Source organism: Nansenia antarctica, assembly GCF_963989245.1.
Source record: "Nansenia antarctica genome assembly, chromosome: 1".
Taxonomy (NCBI): Eukaryota; Metazoa; Chordata; class Actinopteri; order Argentiniformes; family Microstomatidae; genus Nansenia; species Nansenia antarctica.
In genome coordinates this window covers 17,248,449-17,268,448 of record NC_137674.1, presented here as the reverse complement: position 1 = coordinate 17,268,448, position 20,000 = coordinate 17,248,449, and the positions used below count along the sequence as shown (strand labels likewise).

Genomic DNA, 20,000 nt, shown 5'->3' with positions numbered 1-20,000 from the left:
AGTAAGAGGGGGAGAGAGAGAGAGAGGGAGAGAGGGGGGGGGAGAGAGAGAGAGAGATAGGGGGAGAGAGAGAGAGACAGGGAGAGAGAGAGAGAGAGAGGGGGAGAGAGAGAGAGAGGGGGAGAGAGAGAGAGTTGATTCTGCTAAATGCCAAAAATGTCAAATGTAAAGAGAGAGGGAGGGAGAGAGAGAGAGAGAGAGGACACTGACTGCTCCCCTAACTGGGCTTTCAGATCTTTTTTTTTCTCCGTTTTTAAGAAAACCACACACGCACACGCTCGCACGCACGCACGCACGCACGCACAAGGAAGATCCCAGGGAGAACTACCGTCTTACCCCCCCGCCCCGCCCCGCCCCCCTCAGAGCTGCAGGGTGAGGCCGACCCGAACACACAACTACAGGCCCTGGGTCAGGCCCAGCCCTGGCTTCTCTCTCAACTCACTCCAGACACTCGTTACAGCGGTGCGGGGGGGGGGGGGAGAGGGAAGGGAACATCATTAGGCAGAAAGCAGAGCTTTTTCTTTTACGGCGTTTATTAAAATAGCACGCTACCATAGCTGAGTTTGTGGAGGAGGGGAGGCGGGGCAGTGATTCAGTTAGGAAACTAACAGGCGTTCCTCTAAAGGCCACACTGGGCCAGGAGGGGGGGTGTGTGTGTGTGTGTGTGAGAGTGTGTGAGAGTGTGTGAGAGTGTGTGTGTGTGTGTGTGTACAGAGAGAGGGCTATGAGAGGACGGCAGCTCTGAGAGTGAGTGAGCGTGTTTCTTTACGAGAAACCTCTCTTTCCCCAGACCAGACCAGACCCGACCAGACCAGACCAGACCCGACCCGACCAGACCAGACCAGACCAGACCAGACCAGACCAGACCAGACCAGACCGTATTAGCACCACGAAAAACACGCACAGTCAGAAGAGAGAAAGACTCTGCAGACCGCAGTACGACTGTACTCCACAACCACCACTATTCACATATGACTCAATACCGGGGGAGGCTGGCAGAGGTAGAAATCGGAGGACGTGGGTGATACCATTCCTCATTCCATTCCTTCCTCCAATTCCTGTTTCCTGTTAAGTTAAGCAACGTTCCCGTTACACAAACACCACACAGCCAATCTGAGACGTTATGCCTTTAAAAGACTGAGGTCATGTTCTCACATGAAAGTCTGAATCAGGACTCGGAGCAAGTGGATGAGTTTGCACCTGTATTTCTCTGATTTGCGTTCTCACAGCCCTTCATGTAAACGAAGTAACATACGCAATCGAAGCAACAGACGTGGTAGTTGATTGGTCAGAAAAATTTAGAATTGCCCGTTGTCCAGCTCTTATCCAGATCAACACGCATGCGCTGTTGTTTTCCTATGGACAGCCTCGAGCAGCGTTCTCACCAAAAGCGAAGCGAAGCAAAGTGATGGATGCGTAGTTTCTAACTGGAGCGAAACCATTTTTCCCTTTTCAAGCGGAGCATCCGACGGGTGTTTGCTCCGGGAGCGACTTCGAATGCGCGTTCTCACAGCTCCAAACGACGCAGAGCAAAGCGAACTTTATCCTAAACTCCGATTCCAAGTGAAGCAAATGTTCTAGTGAGAACACACCCTGAGTACCAGTGATCTGCAGCTGTTGTGATTGCCACACAGTTCCCACCATGTTGGTTTTAGAGCCGTGCTTGGTGGTTCCATGTGTTTAGCTGCTACCTCGTTTCTGTGATGTCGTTGTTACTTTGTTCTGTGATGTCGTTGTTACTTTCACTTTGTGAGTTAGTAGTCGCCTTTATAGTTGAACATTCTGACATGGTGACCTTTTGATTTGACTAGAAACACATCCTTGGTAGATGTGGTCGTTGTTGACATTTTGGATCCCTTTGATTTTGTGCGAGGCGTTTGTTTTTTCTACTTCTATTCTATTTCCTTCCCCCACTGTTGTGTCTCGTTTCCCCTCCCCCCCACCCCCCCCCCCCCCCCTCCTTGTAATCTTTGGTTGTATATGTTCTATTGTAAAGTGCTTTGAGTTGCATTTCATGTACGAAAGGCGCTATATAAATAAAGCTTTACTTACTTACTTACATACAATTATGTTCTCTTTATTGCTAAAAAAAGACTTTATATACTCATGGTGACTAAAACACCTTTAATGTTGACCTTTTTCAACTTGGTCATTTGTTACGTCCTTTGTACCTAGCAAACTGACCGGGACCCACCTGAACAGAAGAAGTATCCATAACAACCTAATTCGCAACCGTGCAAGTCCATCAAAACATCACAAAAAAATCTGAAAAGTGCTCCCAAAACCGAGGTTGTGACAGTGTGTGTGTGTGTCTAAACATAGGGCCTGGTATTTAAATCAAACTGAAACCGCCACGTTTGGTTTAAATAGACTAAAGCTGAAGCTCCACTGAGCCGCCTCGATAATATCCTGTGCCGATAATATCCGTCTAACTCCGTTAAAACGTCAACAGACATTCGATGATTCGACCGCGCCGTCCGATCGAAAGTCCAGTACAACTCACACACCATCTCCCTTCCCTGAGAGAGAGGGAGAGACAGAGAGAGAGAGACAGAGAGAGATAGACAGAGACAGAGGGGGAGAGAGAGGGTTATATGTTTTTGTTATGTTATTCTGTGTGTGTCTATGTGTGTGTGTGTGTCTGTGTGTGTGAGTGTGTCTGTGAGTGTGTGTGTGTGTGTGTATGTCTGCTGCTATGGTGAGAGTGCTGGTTAAACACCCAGGCAGCTGTACTGACACTCCGTGGGCTCCGTCAGCTCGTAGCGTCATGTGTGTGTGCTTCGGTTCAACAGTGGCGTCATGTGTGTGTGCTTCGGTTCAACAGTGGCGTCATGTGTGTGTGCTTCGGTTCAACAGTGGCGTCATGTGTGTGTGCTTCGGTTCAACAGTGGCGTCATGGGTAGGTGCTCGGCCTGTCTCGCTGGTGTCCTGTGACGCCTAGCACGCTACCGCTCGCTAGCCCTCCTGTCTTCTCACGTACGTACACACAGCTGCTTCTGACATCATGTTCCATCCAAACAACGAAAAAAAAAACATGATGATTCACATGATTGTGTGTGTGTGTGTGTGTGTGTGTGTGCGTGTTGCAGATGGAGTGCGCAACCTGCTTGAATCACTCCCTCCCTTTAATTACCTTAAAGGCCCTGGGTGTGCACGTGTGTGTGTGTGTGTAATCATTTAAGGTGGATTTCATCATGTGAACGACATACTGTATATGAGCATGGGATTGTTGTAGGGACTGGATCTGAGAGAGAGAGAGAGAGACAGAGAGAGAGAGAGAGAGAGAGAGAGAGAGAGAGAGAGAGAGAGAGAGAGAGAGAGAGAGAGAGAGAGAGAGAGAGAGAGAGAGAGAGAGAGAGAGAGAGAGAACTATGCTGCTGTTTTTACTGGCATGGCTGGAGCAGTGGTGGTGGTGGTGGTGGGGGGGGTACTTTTACGAGTTGGTGGAAGGATCAAAAGGGCCACGCTGCCCGAGAAACGCATGTGGAGAAGAGCACCCCCCCACCCCCCTCACCCCCCCCACCCCCCTCCTCTCCTCACAGTCTCAGAGGCTGGGTCCACCAATCTTTTACATTTCAGATGGAGGAACTTGCTCTGCATTGAGAGAGAGAGAGAGAGAGAGAGAGAGAGAGAGAGAGGGAGAGGGAGAGAGACAGAGGGAGAGAGACAGAGGGAGAGAGAGAAGGACAGAGAGATGAGACAGGGCTGCGCTAGAGGGGGGGGCTGTGTGCTGTGTTTGTTATGTAAGGCCCGGAGCACTGGACGCAGGCTTGTCTTCAATCTGTAAACGCTTCCACTGTCCAGACATGTGTTGAGCACATGAGGCCCAAACACACACACACACACACACACACACACACACACACACACACACACACACACACACACACACTTTAACTGGGTCATAGGCACGATCCATCTGTCAGAGGCTCGCCTTTGGTTTCGCATTCTTCCATCAGGGAAGGGAGAGACCCCCAGCCTCAGACCCCCGGCCTTGCTGACGCTGTCTGAGCCTGTCCAGCAGGTCCCCCCTCAAAGGAAGGCCCCCCGCCAAATATTCATATTTCATACACTTTACTTTTGCACCAACCAAACCACAGGTTTTTTGGTTTTTTTAAATTTCATTTTAGTTTTGAGTTTTTTTGTCCCTCACCATAGTATCCTCTTCAAACTAAACGCATTACTAAAGACAGCTGACATGACCTATCCACCTATCACAACTGACCACGGTTAAACCACACTAACCACGGTTTAGGAAAAAAAAGACTGAACAGAGAGAACACTAAAGGGACACACAGGAAGCCTAGTCCTGGACTCGATCACACCTTCAACACAACATCACCAATGAAGATGCTCATATAACTCCTATTTTAGAGACTCTACACTGGCTTCCTGTTAGGTTCAGAAATCCTTTCAAGATTTCAAGATCCTTCTGCTTGTTTATAAAGCTCTCACTGGCATAGCACCAGAATATTTGAAAGACCTTTTGCTAGCATATCAGCCCAATAGAGCTCTCAGGTCTTCTGAAGCTGGTTTTCTCTGTGTACCACATGTACAAAAGAAGAGATTTGGTATGCACTGCCAGTTTACATTAGGGATGCAACCTCAGCACATATGTTCAAGTCAAGACTAAAAACCCATCTTTTTAATATTGCCTTTAAATGACTCAATCATTAAATGATGATTATATAATGATTGGAGCACTTTGAGCTGCGACGTTTGTAGGAAAAAGCTCTATACAAATAATAAAAGGGATATTCTAAGTTAGAAGGAACCTCGTCCTGGTCTGGTTCCCCCCCAGGTCTGCTCACCTTCCCCAGGCCCGGCCAGGGGCCCACACTGGGTCGCTAGCACGTCCAGGAACGCCCCGCGGGTCACCACACACGGGTTCTGTCTGAACACACAAGCGGGGGGGAGAGGACAGAGGAGGAGGGTCTTTAAAGAAGCATTACTAGACAAACAGGACAGTCGGGCTGGACTCACGTCAGGCTGGGGTTATTTCTAGACCGTTTGACCTGAAGTGCTGTAGGTCCTGGTTCTGTAGGTCCTAGTTCTGTAGGTCCTGGTTCTGTAGGTCCTGGTTCTTGGCTACAACTACCAACCTGGGGCCAGTTGGATAAGGATAGACCCAGTCTTAGACTTAGATCTCACTTTAATAAAGATAGACCCAGTCTTAGACTTAGATCTCACTTTAATAAAGATAGACCCAGTCTTAGACTTAGATCTCACTTTAATAAAGATAGACCCAGTCTTAGACTTAGATCTCACTTTAATAAAGATAGACCCAGTCTTAGACTTAGATCTCACTTTAATAAAGATAGACCCAGTCTTAGACTTAGATCTCACTTTAATAAGGATAGACCCAGTCTTAGACTTGCTATTGCTATTCGGTTGTTAAGGCGTGACGTGTTTCCGGGTCCAACGTTGGCTGAGGCGCTCTCTTCGAAATGCCGCAGTAATAATAATAATTGATTATATTTGTATAGCGCTTTTCTGAGGCTCAAAGACGCTGACAATATGGGAAAATCGGGAAAGTGCTGTGTCCCTTGTTGTATGAATAGATCCCAGTCAAAAAAACGATTGAACTGTCATTCTACCGCTTTAGTACACTGGTACTCTGGTGCGGGGAATGTTTTATTTGGACCCGGAAATTGCTAAACGTCACGCGTGACGTCAGACATAACAACCGAATAGACTAACATGTTCCTGTTGCATAAAGCTCACTTGGTGTTCGGCCGAATGAGTGAAAAGACTGGATGTTTACCGACGAGCTGTGTTTTGATGACTTGATCAAACAGCGCGAGCAACCCAGCCTGTTCTATGACAGACACGAGCATTGAGTGTGGCATTTTGACTAGGGGCGGACACATTTTTGGGCTGCTTAAACGTGTGTGTGTGTGTGTGTGTGTGTGTGTGTGTGTGTGTGTGTGCGTGTGTGTGTGTGTGTGTGTGTGTGTGTGCGTTCGCAAAAGCGTGTTACCACCTCATTGTGAAAGCCCACGAACGTGTGCGCAAGAACAAGGGGCACAGTGTGTGAGGCTGACGTCACATTCTCATCCCTCAGATATTAATAACACACACAGACACACACCACACACACACACACACGCACGCGCACACACACACACACACACACACACACACACACACACACACACACACACACACACACACAGAAAGAGAGCATAGGAAGAGGAAAGTGAGAACAGATTTGAGCAGGAGCAGGTACTCAATACACTCCCATAACGTTCCAGTGTGTTCTGATCCATCCCATAATGTTCCAGTGTGTTCTGATCCATCCCATAATGATCCAGTGTGTTCTGATCCATCCCATAATGATCCAGTGTGTTCTGACCCCCCTCCCTCTGTAGCCAACGACAACTGCAGTGGGAGAGAAGCGGTCAGCCATCATTAGACAGAGGAGTATGTGCTGACTCACTCTGGATTGTGAAAACTCCACACACACACACACACACACACACACAGACAGACACAGACACAGACACAGACGTGTTTTCTCTACATGCATTTATTGGTGGCGGGCCGCCACGAATTAATTTCCTCCGCCACGAATTGATTCAGTCCACAAAACAAAACAAAAAAAGTTCTAAAAAAATAAATAAAAAAATCTGAACATTTTAGCTGATTAAAATATATCTGATCCTAGATCAGCGCTATAATGGATGTTGACTAAAAGTGCACCTAAATCCACGCCCATCTCTCTCTAACCGCTGATCCAAAATCAGATTAATGACATTAAACATTCAGTTGACGACGTGACACAAGGGCTACTCCTGATTGGTCTAAATGTGAACCGGCATGAGAACCGTGCAGACTCAACCATCCCTGCTGAAAAACTGTTGCAAATTGAAGAACTCGCACACTGGGAAACTTTCGCCAAGTTGGACATACTTTTCCTGTTGTGTTTGAGACGGAGCCAAGACTGCTCGTTTGGAAGAACATTGGATCTGTGAGTAACGTAAACCTTCAGAGCTGATGGATGGAAAGCGCCATCACCAGCTTCATCACGATACGATATTATATCGATTTGTTTGTATGACGATACAATGTTTGACGATATCACAATGTCAGTCACGATACGATTTCGATTCGATTCAAGATCGATATGACGATATGATCGATATGACGCGATATCATGTTGTGTGTCTGTTTGTGTGTATAAGTTGTATCCCCTCCCCGACCCTACCATGCCCCCCCCAAAAACACACGTTAGCTGCTTTAGCTTAACTTCTGTTAGCATGCAGTGTTGTGAATATGTGTGTCTGTGCGGCTAGTTGGCCTGTAGCAGCCCAGTGGACGTGGAGGTAGATGTGTGTCCCTGTGGTGGGCTGTGAGGAACACATGGTGCTTGTTGTTTGTTTTATTCGCAAAGTTATTGTAGCTAAAGTTAGCTAACTAAGCTAGGCAGGCTAGCGCAACGTGGGTTTGGAAGGACAGGTCAGAGCAGAGAGGAGAGGAGAGGTGGGGTTTGGGAGTCCGCGTTTGACTGGCTGACAGCGTCAGTAACATGTGGGCTGCGTTCGTCAATTCGCTCTGAGAGCGCCGGAGCGCAACACTGGGTTCAACGTCAAGTCATTTGATTGGACAAGAGGCGTTCCGCGAGTGCTGATCAGATTTCCAGAGCGTGTTTGACGAACGCAGCCAGCGTCAGTCAACATGTTGAGTTTTCCCAACCGAGCAGAGAGTGTAAACGTCTGCTAGTCGCGCGCTGCACGGAAATGGTGACAGTCACGCAGAATGTGCCATTTCTAAATAAAGGTGTATCTTTAAGATGACGATATAGATCGATGTTTTTACATTGCGTCGATGTAATCAGATCGTTAGTCAATGAATCGATGTATCGATGTATCGTTACACCCCTAGAAACCGGTATCACAAGTTTATATTCTGTATATTCATTTTAATTTTTTTTGCCATCCTACCTCTAGTTTTGGTTGAAATTAGGTCGTTGTTTTGAGCGCGCGTGCGCGTTTCATGCGCGTGCACGCGAAAAAAATCGCGCGCGCAGTATCGCTATCCGCCACCATTGTAAAAAATCCTGGAGGAAACACTGCACAGACACAGACACAGACACACACAGACACAGACACAGACACACACACACACAGACACACAGACACACACACACACACACACAGACACACAGACACACAGACACCAACCCAAAACAGAAGACGGGGTCTAACCTAGAATGTTCCGACCCTGCATTCCTTAGTGTCGGGCTGACGGGCCGCTTCAAATTAGCGGTGTTTTTCGAGGGGGGCGGGACACCGGGACTGACCCCCGGACCTCCTCGGCAGGCTTCTGAAGCGGCGTGCCATCAAACGGACGGTCCGCCACGCGCCGGCGAGCAGAGGAATCCACCTGGTCATCTTAATAACAACCTGGGCGCCGTCTGCTGAGTCCAGCCCAGTACAGCCCTGCCTAGCTAGACCTGTCAGCTCAGCTGTACTAGCCCTGTCACCTAGCTAGCCCTGTCACCTAGCTAGCCCTGTCACCTAGCTAGCCCTGTCACCTAGCTAGCCCTCTCAGCTCAGCTGTACTAGCCCTGTCACCTAGCCCTGACAGCTCAGCCCAGTACCGCCCTGCCTAGCTAGCCCTGTCAGCAGTGGTGTAGTCTAGTTTTTTCTAGTGGGTATACTGTGATTTTTCCCTCCCAGCCTCATATCGTTCATTTTGGAACGCCATAAAAATACATCCGCGCTCCCTGTCTAACGTTATCTAAATTACATGTTATATAAGGCTGATTTGTGCATGATAGTGCTGCATTCTGACATAATGTCGCATCTCTCCCCTTTGATGGTATATATATAGTCAGCCCCAATGGTCCAAAATTCAAGTGCTTCATAAAACAGACAGGGTGAATGTTATGAATTAAAGTGTCACAAAACGCTGTTACGTATCCTCACACATTTTTAAGTGGGTATATGGAAATCCTTGGCCTTTCCTAGTGGGTATACGGGGTAGTGCTGCGTATCACGTAGACTACACCACTGCTGTCAGCTCAGCCCACCTCTGAGCCCCAGACCTCCTGTGTTCTCCAGCGCTCCCCCTGGTCCTTACCTCTGGAGCTCCACAAGGTAGGGCCTGTCAGGGGTAATCGCTGCCTCATCTCTGGGCCTGGTCTGGGGCCAGGAGGGTGGTGGGGGGGGGGCTGGTGAAGGGGACGGCAGGCAGCAGGCGGCCCCCTTTGAAATGGAAGCCCCCTGTCTGGGGGTCTGGAGCGACCACATCCAGGGGGAGGGGGGGGGGGGCGTTCTTCTCATGAAAGACCCCTCGAATATCGGGAGACACAGAGGGAGAGAAGGAGGGAGAGACGCACGGTTACCTGGAGGCCAGCCACAGTCGCGGCCTGAGGCCTTTGATGATGTCACTTCCCCCCGCCTGGGGCCTGTGTGTGTCTGTCTGGTAGGACCGCAGCAGGAACAGCACCTGCAGAGAGACCAGAGGAACAGTCATGTGACACACCTGAGGAGAGAGACAGCCAGTGAGCAGAGCCGGGGCTCTGTGACGGCTGTAGAACCTCGGCCGTAACAAAAAAAAAACAGGGCCGTGTATTTCGAGGCCCGGCGCACACAAGCGGCTGGGAGCACGCAGACGAGCAGGACCGAGGCTCTGGGTATATTCTGGTATATTCCGGGCCTGCGTAAGTATACTCTTTAGCTGGCCGCGGCCACAAAGGAGGAAGCCATTCATTACGCCACGCAGGAAAGGCAGCGGGGGGGGGAAACCAGGCCGACCACGTAGCATCAGGCCCCGGCCGCCGAGCCATGGACCCCTCCCCCCCGAACCGCCCCTGCCACGCCCAGCCAGCCAACACCCACTGGCTCACACAAACAGCACCCGCACATCCCTCCCTCCCTCCCTCTCTCTCCTCCTCCTCTGCCTGTATTGCCTGCACTGCCTCCCTCCCTCCCTTCCTCCCCCCCTCCCTGCTCCGGGCTGGGAAGTCCCCAGTAGCCTCAGCCGGCTTAATCCGGACAGCAGCACCGAGGAAACGAGGAGGAGTATTTATAGAAGCCGGCGTTTACCCCCAAAAAGCATCATGATATGTTGTGAAATCTCAGAGGGGGGGGTGAGGCAGAGAAAAACGAAAAAAAGGCGGCGAATGAACGAATGAAGGAGATGAAATCCACTGTGTTTTAGCGGAGAGAGAGTCCCAGGTCTGACGTTTTCGGGCCACAGGTGGAGAGGTGGAGGGGGGGGGTGAGGACCAGGGATCTCGTGGGGGGCAGTCCTCCGCTTCGGGAGACTTTATGGGAACGGGGTTTGGCGACTCTGCCGCTCGAGTACGAAACAAATCCTAAACCTATTTGTACGCCCGTTGTTTTTTTCGAGCGGGCGTTTTTACGGCATGTGTGTTGTGTCGGGAGGCGGGCCGGTATAAATAGAGCTGCTGTGTGAAGGCCTGAGAGAGCCTGTTATCAGCCCCGCGGCCCCGCCCACACACACTCACCACAGGGCAACGCTGGAGACACACACACACACACACACACACACACACACACACACACACACACACCCTGGGGTGCAGTTCAGTTCCACAGCTCTGATAAAGATTGATACACACACACACACACACACCCATGCACACAAACGCACACACACACGCACGCACGCACGCACGCACGCACACACACACACACACACACACTTGAGGACAACCAGTGCATAAACGTACATGAACAAGCTACACTCGTTACACAAACAAACAACAATAAAACAATTAATTCTAGTTCTACAGACAGACTCAAACACACACCCACACCCACACCCACAACCACCCACACACACACAACCACACCCACACCCACACACACACACACACATACCCAACAACAAACAAGCACTGTTGTAACATCTTTATCAACCAATCTGGATCAGAGCTGTGGAACTGAACTGCACCCCAGGGACGTGTGTGTGTGTGTGTGTGTGAGACATTACATGTGGGATTGTGTGGGTGTGTATGTGTGTTTGTGAGAGAGAGACATTGTGTGTGTGATTGTGTGTGTGTGTGTGTGTGTGTATGTGTGTGTGTGTGTTTGTGTGTGTGTGTGTGAGAGAGACTTTGTGTGTGTGTGACATTATGTGTGTGTGTGTGTGTGTGTGTGTGTGAGAGAGAGACTTTGTGTGTGTGATTGTGTGTGTGTGACATTATGTGTGTGTGTGTGTGTGTGTGTTTGTGTGTGTGTGTGTGTGTGTGTGTGTGAGAGAGACTTTGTGTGTGTGCGCGTGTGTGTGTGTGTGTGTGTGTGTGTGTGTGTGTGTGCGTGCGTGCGCGTGAGTGTGTGTGCGTGCGAGCGAGTGAGTGAAGCCTCTGAGTGGACCCAGAGCAGCGGTCCTGGTGGCTGTGAGACAGAGATTATGTGACCCGCCCCCCTGTCACCAGCACCGGTCCTGCTCACACCCTACCCCTCCTCAGGACCCTGTCCAGCTACCGCCGTCTCAGCCCCAGACCTCCGCAGAGCAAACACGCTAGCTAACACGCTAGCTACCCGCCGTACCTTTCTAACGCTGGAAAGAAACCCGCTAGTCGGTAAACACTAGAACAGCCGTGCCTTTTTACCCTACTAAATTCAGGGTCCTGAATTTTGATCGAGTGCAAAGATCACATTATTACATTTTAGCCGATATAGAGCCGATAATATGAAGCCAGAAATATTTCCGGTTCCGGTTGTCGCGCTCATGATGCTGCGCCTGCGTACAGCCACGCAGTGGAGAGACGAGAGCGAAACATGGCTTCCCCGGTGTGGACATTTTTCAGAGTTTCTGAGGCAGATAGTGCGTTTGCAATTTGCAATACATGTTCGGAAAAAGTTCGGTGAACTACCGTAATAAGCCTTAAAAAGTTCAACTGTTCAAAAAGTGCAACTTCTCTGCTTTCAGAAACTGTTTGACTTTTTTAGATTGGGCATATAGTTCATGAATTACGATAGTTTGAAGGAACGCTGTAAAATCCTGTCTGCGCCGACAGCTCCGGTTTCGGAGCAAGACGCGAATCTATCGGCATTAGTCAAATACATGCTCACATCCAGTCATCCGCTCACTGCTCTCCATCAAAAATGGCACATCCATCAATAATATTACATAATAACTTCTCTGATTAGATTGCTTAGATTGTTTAATACATCAACAGGGGGAAAAGCGAGATGAACTCGCGAGTATCATGCTTCCTCCATCTATTCCATTCAAAGTGTTTTAGCCTTCCCCCTTTCCACTGGTAATAAGGAATTGGCAAGAATAGATCGATATAAATAGATCAACATAATGCAGCACTATCATGCACAGATCAGCCTTAAAACATGTAACGTTAGATATATAACGGAGCAATGTATTTCTACGGAAAGGCTGACTGACGCGGGGCTCATACAATCTCCGCGTTTGTTATAGATACGAGTGCTCCGGTGTCTTGCTGGTAGTCAAATATATTTATTTATATATACAGCATATGGATGTTACGTGCCTGTTACCTGCCGCTTTCAGTTCTAGTAGTTTAGATCTCGCAACCAGGGAAACGCTGACATGTGTTAAAGGGAGCAAGACGCGAATCTACCGGCATTTGAGTGAACGGCGAAAATGGCTGGACGGCACAGCTTGGGATTCCATTGAAGTTACAGGGAACTATGTGTGAAAGAGGCTTAAATTATTTCAACATTTGAAGAGTCAGAAGTGTTCTCTTTGTTGTGTTAACAATAGTGATGTAAGTTAGATTTGGTGAGATCACTATGGAATATTAAATCATCAATCTTTGCTCACTACATTCTTTCTTACCTTCAGGTGTGCATGAACTACAGGTTATCAACTGTGAAATTATATCTGTTCTCATATCGGTTATCGGCCACGAGAAGCGGGTAAACATCGGTTATCGTATCGGTTGGAAAAAATGCATATCGTGCATCCCTAACACACACACCCACGCACACAAACGCACACACACACACACACACCCGCGCGCGCACGCACACACACACACACACACACACACACACACACACACACACACACACACACACACACACCCACACACACACAAGCACGCGCACGCGCACACACACACACACACACACACACACACACGCACGCACGCGCGCTAGTCGGTAAACACTAGAACAGCCGTGCCTTTTTACCCTACTAAATACAGGGTCCTGGATTTTGATCGAGTGCAAAGATAAGTGGTTTGATAGATATCTATCAGGGCTAAAATGTATACGAACATTAACGGGGAGTGTGTCCAGCCAGCTCCGCCGCTAACGTAAACTTCCAGCTAACTTAGCCTCACGTGTCATTGATGAAATACGGTCGACATGTATGTGTATAAAGACAGATACGTGACCCATTCTTGTCTTTTGGTCTGCATATCGGCAACCAATCAAAATGTTTTCCGACTTTTGAAAACGCAATGGATTGGGTGAGTAATCTCCACTGCTACCTAGTTAACTACAACACTACAAAACAAAACAAGCTGTGTTAGTCGACTAGCGATGTGTCGTTGGTTTTCAACAACGTGGAAATGTATTCACATTTTCGAAAGGAAAGTCAGATCATTACATCAGATCCTGATATGCGGACCAAAGCATTAGAATGTGACACATATGTTATCGACCAACGGTCAATAACGGATGTGGGGAAATGTGCCCTCGACCGTATTACAGACATCATCAGATAATAACTTGTCGTCTGAATGTTCTCTAAGGAAGTAAGTTCTCTAAGGAGTGGTTTCTAAGGAGTGTTCTCTAAGGAGTGTTCTCTAAGGAGTGTTCTCTAAGGAGTGTTCCCTAAGGAGTGTTCTCTAAGGAGTGTTCCCTAAGGAGTGTTCTCTAAGGAAATAAGTCTCATCCGTGGGCTAGAAGGGGGAAAAGGAGACCTGCTACCACCACTGTAGAGAGGGAGGGAGGACCGCGAGTGAGTCTGCTTCTCGCAAGTTATGTTATGGAAATATACTAAGGATTAATTCCGCTGGGACGACCTCGATATGCTGGCCACCGCCGCTAGCCGGGTTGCGCTGGAGAGAGGATCCCACGTCGGGTTCTGTTAGTGCCGGTCCATCTGGACCCCTCATTAGCCCGCTCCGGGGGGAAGCTGGGGAGGTTGTGTCAACAGAACTCCGGGGGCAGCGTTGGCTCTGGCTGTGTTTGGTGATGCTTGGATCAAAGGGACGATCTGACCTCTGTGTCCTGTCTGCTGGGGCGTGATGATGCCACACCTAGGGAGAGGGTCTTCTGAGGACCGCACAGGTCCCGAACTAGCTCTGTGTGAGACGTGGTATCTTTGAATGTGTGTGTGTGTGTGTGTGTGAGCGGTGTGGGTGTGTGTGTGTGTGTGTGTGTGTGTGTGTGTGTGTGTGTGTGTGTGTGTGTGTGTGTGGGTGAGCGGTCATAAGCGGTCATAATAAGCTATAAATGCGGCGCATGCCCAAGCCCTTTAATAAAAAAAAGCATTTAAATGTTTGTCTCTCAGTGTGTTCTATCGTTTTGGTTTTAAACTGCTGCCCTGCTGTACATATCTATCCCATTCTGCTAATGGAAAAGCTGCCAAGAAGTCAGCTTGCCTCGTGCATGCACTCCTTTCTGAAAGAAAATAATGTCATGGAGGAATTTCAATCAGGTTTTAGAACATATCACAGCACTGAAACTGCTCTTACTAAAATAGTGAGTGATCTCAGACTAAACTCTGATGCTAATAAGGTCTCAATTCTCGTCCTATTAGATCTAAGTGCAGCGTTCGATACGATCGACCATGATATCCTAATCAATCGTCTTGAAGAGTTAGTTGGTCTTTCTGGCAGCGTGTTAAATTGGTTCAGAACATGCATTACAGGGAGAAAGTTCTATGTCAAGCTTGGAGATCATGTGTCTGAGAAACATGACAGCGACTTCGGAGTCGCACAAGGGAGCTGCCTTGGTCCACTACTATTCTCACTATACATGTTACCACTCGGGGACATCATTAGAGAGTACAACGTATGTTTCCACAGCTATGCCGATGACACGCAACTGTACATTTCTGCTGAACCAAATGATACTTCAGCTATAGACTCCATTACGAACTGTCTTCTAGCAATAAATAAATGGATGAGCAATAACTTCTTGAAGCTAAACAAGGACAAAACTGAAGTCCTACTGATCGGCCGTAAAGCAAAGAGGGATATGCTGTTTAATAATCTAGGGAAACTGACATCATGGATTAAACCTGAGGTTACCAGTCAAGGTGTTATTTTCGACTCAGACCTAAGCTTCAAGTCCCATATTAACAAGGTGACGAAAACATAATTCTTTCACCTTAGAAACATTGCTTAAGTAAGACCACTTATAAACCAAAAAGATGCTGAAAAACTGATTCATGCCATTGTCTCAAGCCGGCTCGATTACTGTAACGCACTTTTTACTGGCCTTCCTAAAAAAACGACTGCAAGACTTCAGCTCATTCAAAACTCTGCAGCTCGACTTCTAACTAGAACCAAGAGGAGAGAACACATTACTCCGGTCCTAGCTACTCTGCACTGGCTGCCAGTAACATGTAGGGTTGATTTTAAGGTCCTCCTCCTTATATACAAAGCCCTTAATGGGCAAGGCCCAAAGTACATTGCTAATTCCCTTGCCAATTATGTACCCTCAAGAACACTAAGATCATCTATCGCAGGTTTATTAGAGGTTCCCAGCAACAGTCAGAAGAAGATCGGGAGCGCAGCCTTTGCCAACTATGCCCCAAAGCTTTGGAACACATTACCTTTAGAGATCAGGGAAGCCAGCTCACTAAATATTTTTAAAAGAAAGCTAAAAACGCACTTCTTCAATATAGCCTTCAACTAGCTTATCTGCACCTGCCCACTGCTCATTTGCCAGCTATTGCACTTTACATATTTTATCAACTAGCCCTTTTTTAATTCTTTTTTTTCTTGTATTTTCTTTACCTTTTCTTTTTACTGTTTTCCCCTGCTCTTATATTCACGTACACAGACTGACTAGTTGAAAGAGGTGTGCAAAAGAAAGAAACTGTAATGTTGATACTGACTGTGTAGCTGGATTTTTGGTGCAAGGTCTAGCAGAGACTTAGAACGTACACAGAGACTGAGAACGTACACAGAGACTGGGAACGTACACAGAGACTGAGAACGTACACAGAGACTGAGAACGTACACAGAGACTGATTGACTGGTGGTTGACTAGTGGTTGACAAAAAAAAAAAAGTGCATCTTGTAAGAACAAATGGTACTAGCCTCAACGATCCGGCAAGACAAGCTAGGATAGTTTGTGGGTAATTTCCTTGACTGAGAACGTACACAGAGACTGAGAACGTACACAGAGACTGAGACAGACCTTTTCCAAAAACTGATGTTTGTGGTGAAAACCAATGGGAAGTACAGAAAGACTGACCTTTACCTTTTCTTTTTACTGTTTTCCCCTGCTTTTATATTCATTCTATGCATGTTAATGTTTTTATATATGTTTATTTTATTTTTTTCACTTAATGTTCTTATTCCTGTTGTAAAGCACTTTGAGTTGCATTTCTTGTATGAAAGGTGCTATATAAATAAAGCTTTACTTACTTACTTACTTACTTACTGGGATTCGAGTACACAGTACGTGCAGTAGGCCTTACTGAACGTGATATTTTTATGGCTGTGAACCAGCTTATCATAGACATGCATGCGCAACACTACGCGTTTGAATTTTTTGCGGCACTTGACACTTGACCTCATCGCCATCACCACACTGTCAATATGAGTGATGTTAATTCAATAGAATCTTTGCGTGCTATGTCATTTTCTCTGAGGACATTTGAGGAAAAAATAAATTAAAATATTATTTCAAGAGAACGTCCAACTCCTGACTGAACTTGCCATCACAAAAACAACAAAGAGTTTTGTTCGTCACTTTCAAGCTAGCACATACGAAAAACATACATGGCTAGCTGGCTGCCCAAAGGTTGGCCATGTCTCCTTTTTTCTACTGAACACAGTCTGGACCACGACAGGCTATGGCGATTTAAATATGGAGATCTCTCCATAGATTTTCAATAATATTCAAGTCTGGGGATTGTGATGGCCATTCCAAAACCTTCATCCGTCTTTCCTGGAGGTACTTCATGGTTGATTTTGAGGTATGCTTCGGGTCATTGTCTTGCTGGAACACCCAACCTCTCTTCAACTTAAATTTCTGGACTGACCTTTGAACATTGATATTTGGTGGAATCCATTCTTCCTTCCACCGCACAATATTGCCTGTGCCCCCAGCTGCTATATAACCCCAAAGCATAATGGATCCACTCCATGCTTAACAGTTGGCAAGGTGTTCTTCTCTACAAATGCTTCACCCTTTTTTCTCCAAACATACCTTATTTGGTTGTGGCCAAAAAGTTTTGTCAATGTACAGCACATTGTTCCAATAGGCTTCAGGTTTCTCAAGGTTTTCTTTTGCATACTTCAGACGCCTAACTTCGTGTTGAGGTCGTAGGAAAGGCTTCTTTCTGGCAGCTTCTTTCTGGCCATGTAGGTTTTTGTTGTTTAAGGTACGCTGTATTGTTGTCCTGTGAACAACTAGACCCGTGTCTGCTACTCTTTTTTGCAGCTCTTTTGCAGTGATGTGTGGGTTCTTCTGAGCATTTCTCACCAGATCTCGGGCCATTCTATCAGAACATTTTCTTGACTTCAATTGTTCCATTTATTTTCCATTTTCTGATGATGTTTCTGACAGTGGAAATGGGTAGTTTGAAACGTTGCGAGAGTCTTTTGTAGCCTTCTCCTTGATGGTTGAAGTGAACTATCTTGATTCTGACATCCTTGGTTTAGAGCAGACCTGGGCATTGTACGGCCCGCGGGCCAAATACGTCCCGCCGGATGATTCTGACCGCCCGCGGAAAAAAAGTTTTTTTATTTTTTATTATATATTATATTTTCTAATTATCTTATGGGTGGACTAAAACCGCATTGCTTTTATTTTGAAGCCCATTTATTCTCACAGTGCACGCAATCGTGCACAAGAAATGCGTGTGATTGACAACCTGTCTTCCTTCCGTGTCACCCCTGAACTGTCTACCTTCCTTGTCACCCCTGAAAAATGCGAAAATGTCGGCTCATGCCAAAAAGAGGAAAGTGGATGCCGAACGCAGAACTTTCAAACAAATATGGACTACTAATTGTTATATTAGTATAAAACGCGCGACTTCAAGCTTACGGAGGAGCTGGCAGCAATCCGGCCAATGAAAGAAACCACAACGGGGAGTGATCTGTTCACCGAGGTCAACGCATGCATGGACAAACTGGGACTCGAATGGGACAGACTGGCAGGTGTCACTACGGATGGATGTCCGAATTTGACAGGGAAAAATGTTGGGCTTTTGAAAAGAATGCAAGATAAAGTGAGTGAACTCAACGCAGAGCAGAAATGTGTGTTTATACATTGTATTATTCATCAGCAAGCGTTGTGCAAGTCAGTGCTAAAACTTAGCCATGTGGTTGATGTTGTTACTAGAACAGTTAATTTCATCAGAGCGCGAGCATTAAATCCCAGGCAGTTTGTTTCACTATTGGAGGAGCAAGAGAGCGAACATGGTGATGTCAGGTACCACACAGCTGTCAGATGGCTCAGCCTGGGCAAAGTGCTAAAAAGGTTTTGGGTTCTGAAATCAGAGATAAAGGAGTTTTGTGAGATGAAAGGCAAAACCATCCCAGAGCTGTCTGATGAGGACTGGATGGCAGATTTATCATTTGCTGTTGATGTGACTGCAATGATGAATGAACTGAACACACAACTGCAGGGCAAGGGCCTTTTTGTTCATGAAATGCATAGCCATGTGAAAGCCTTCATGACAAAGTTGCAATTCATTTCAAGGCAACTAGGCAGCAACAATCTCGAACACATGAAAACCCTGAAAGAAGTCAAACCATCAGCTGATCACCGGCACAGGTACTCATCCATGTTAGGAGCACTGCATGATGAATTTTCAAGGCGTTTTCAAGATTTCAAAAAGGTTGAGGATGAAATGCAGCTGTTTTCCTCTCCCTTTACCTGCAGTGTTGAAATTCTATTTGAATAAATGTTATTTTTGAAAGCTAACCTCACCATTTAATTGGCAAATAATAACATACACTCTTACCAGCGGTCAAAACAATGCCATTTACTGCATTTTATATAGAAATAAAATGTATATTATGCATAATTGAGTTCGGAATTTTGGCCCGGCCCTCCAAAATATTTCCAGTTGCTCATTTGGCCCCCTGGGAAAAATAATTGCCCACCCCTGGTTTAGAGGAACCCATGGTTTTTAACACCTGACACAACAGCCACCGCAGTCGGATACTTTAGAAGGCATGGAGTTACTTCAGAATATTCAATTCAATATTAAATTATTCACCTGACTCATTGAAGCCCTAACGAGTAAATCACCTTGGTCTGGGCCTTAGTAATCATCTTCTCAAAAGGTAACAAAGAATAATCCAAAAGGGTTCCCAAACTTTTGCAGATGAACGCGAAGCCCTGAACGATGCTGTCCTGTTCATGTCGATGGACAGAGGGTGTTGGTGGGTTTATGGTGTGTGGGTGGCTTGTTGGTAACACTAACGTGTCCGATTAGTGGTTAAAATAACGGAGGGAGCTTTTTTTCCCAGAGAGACACCGACATCTGCTACACACAGACACAAAACTAGCATGCGTTAACCACCCGCTGCAGCTGAACACACCGTCTTAATCGCTTCGGTGTTCAACTGGCCCGCAGTACGCAGTCAAATAACGCACACACAATCTCCTCCATCAGCGGGTCATGCCCAGGTCCACACGTAGACTATCCTGGAAACGGTGTTCTACTGTGTTTACTTCAGGCCGCCTGCATAGGAACACTTCTCCCACCATAACAGCCCCCCCCTCCCACCCCCCCCCCTCCTCCTCCTCCCCCAGAGCCAAACACTTCTGACTATCTCCACAGGGGATCTGCAGACACTCCTACCTTATCGTAGCCCGTCGAGGGAGAAGACACCCCTTGGT

At 47.1% G+C, this 20,000-nt stretch overlaps 1 protein-coding gene across 1 annotated transcript in view; it reads right to left on the bottom strand.

Moving 5' to 3' along the window:
- Positions 1-20,000, bottom strand: part of thada (THADA armadillo repeat containing) — a 96,804-nt gene that overhangs the window by 16,309 nt on the left and 60,495 nt on the right. Inside the window, exons 29-30 of the mRNA XM_080534962.1 lie at positions 9,350-9,453; positions 4,812-4,894 (exon numbers count right to left, since the gene is read on the bottom strand). Of these exons, the coding sequence (XP_080391088.1) occupies positions 4,812-4,894; positions 9,350-9,453 (187 nt within the window). The remainder of the gene's footprint in view (positions 1-4,811; positions 4,895-9,349; positions 9,454-20,000) is intronic.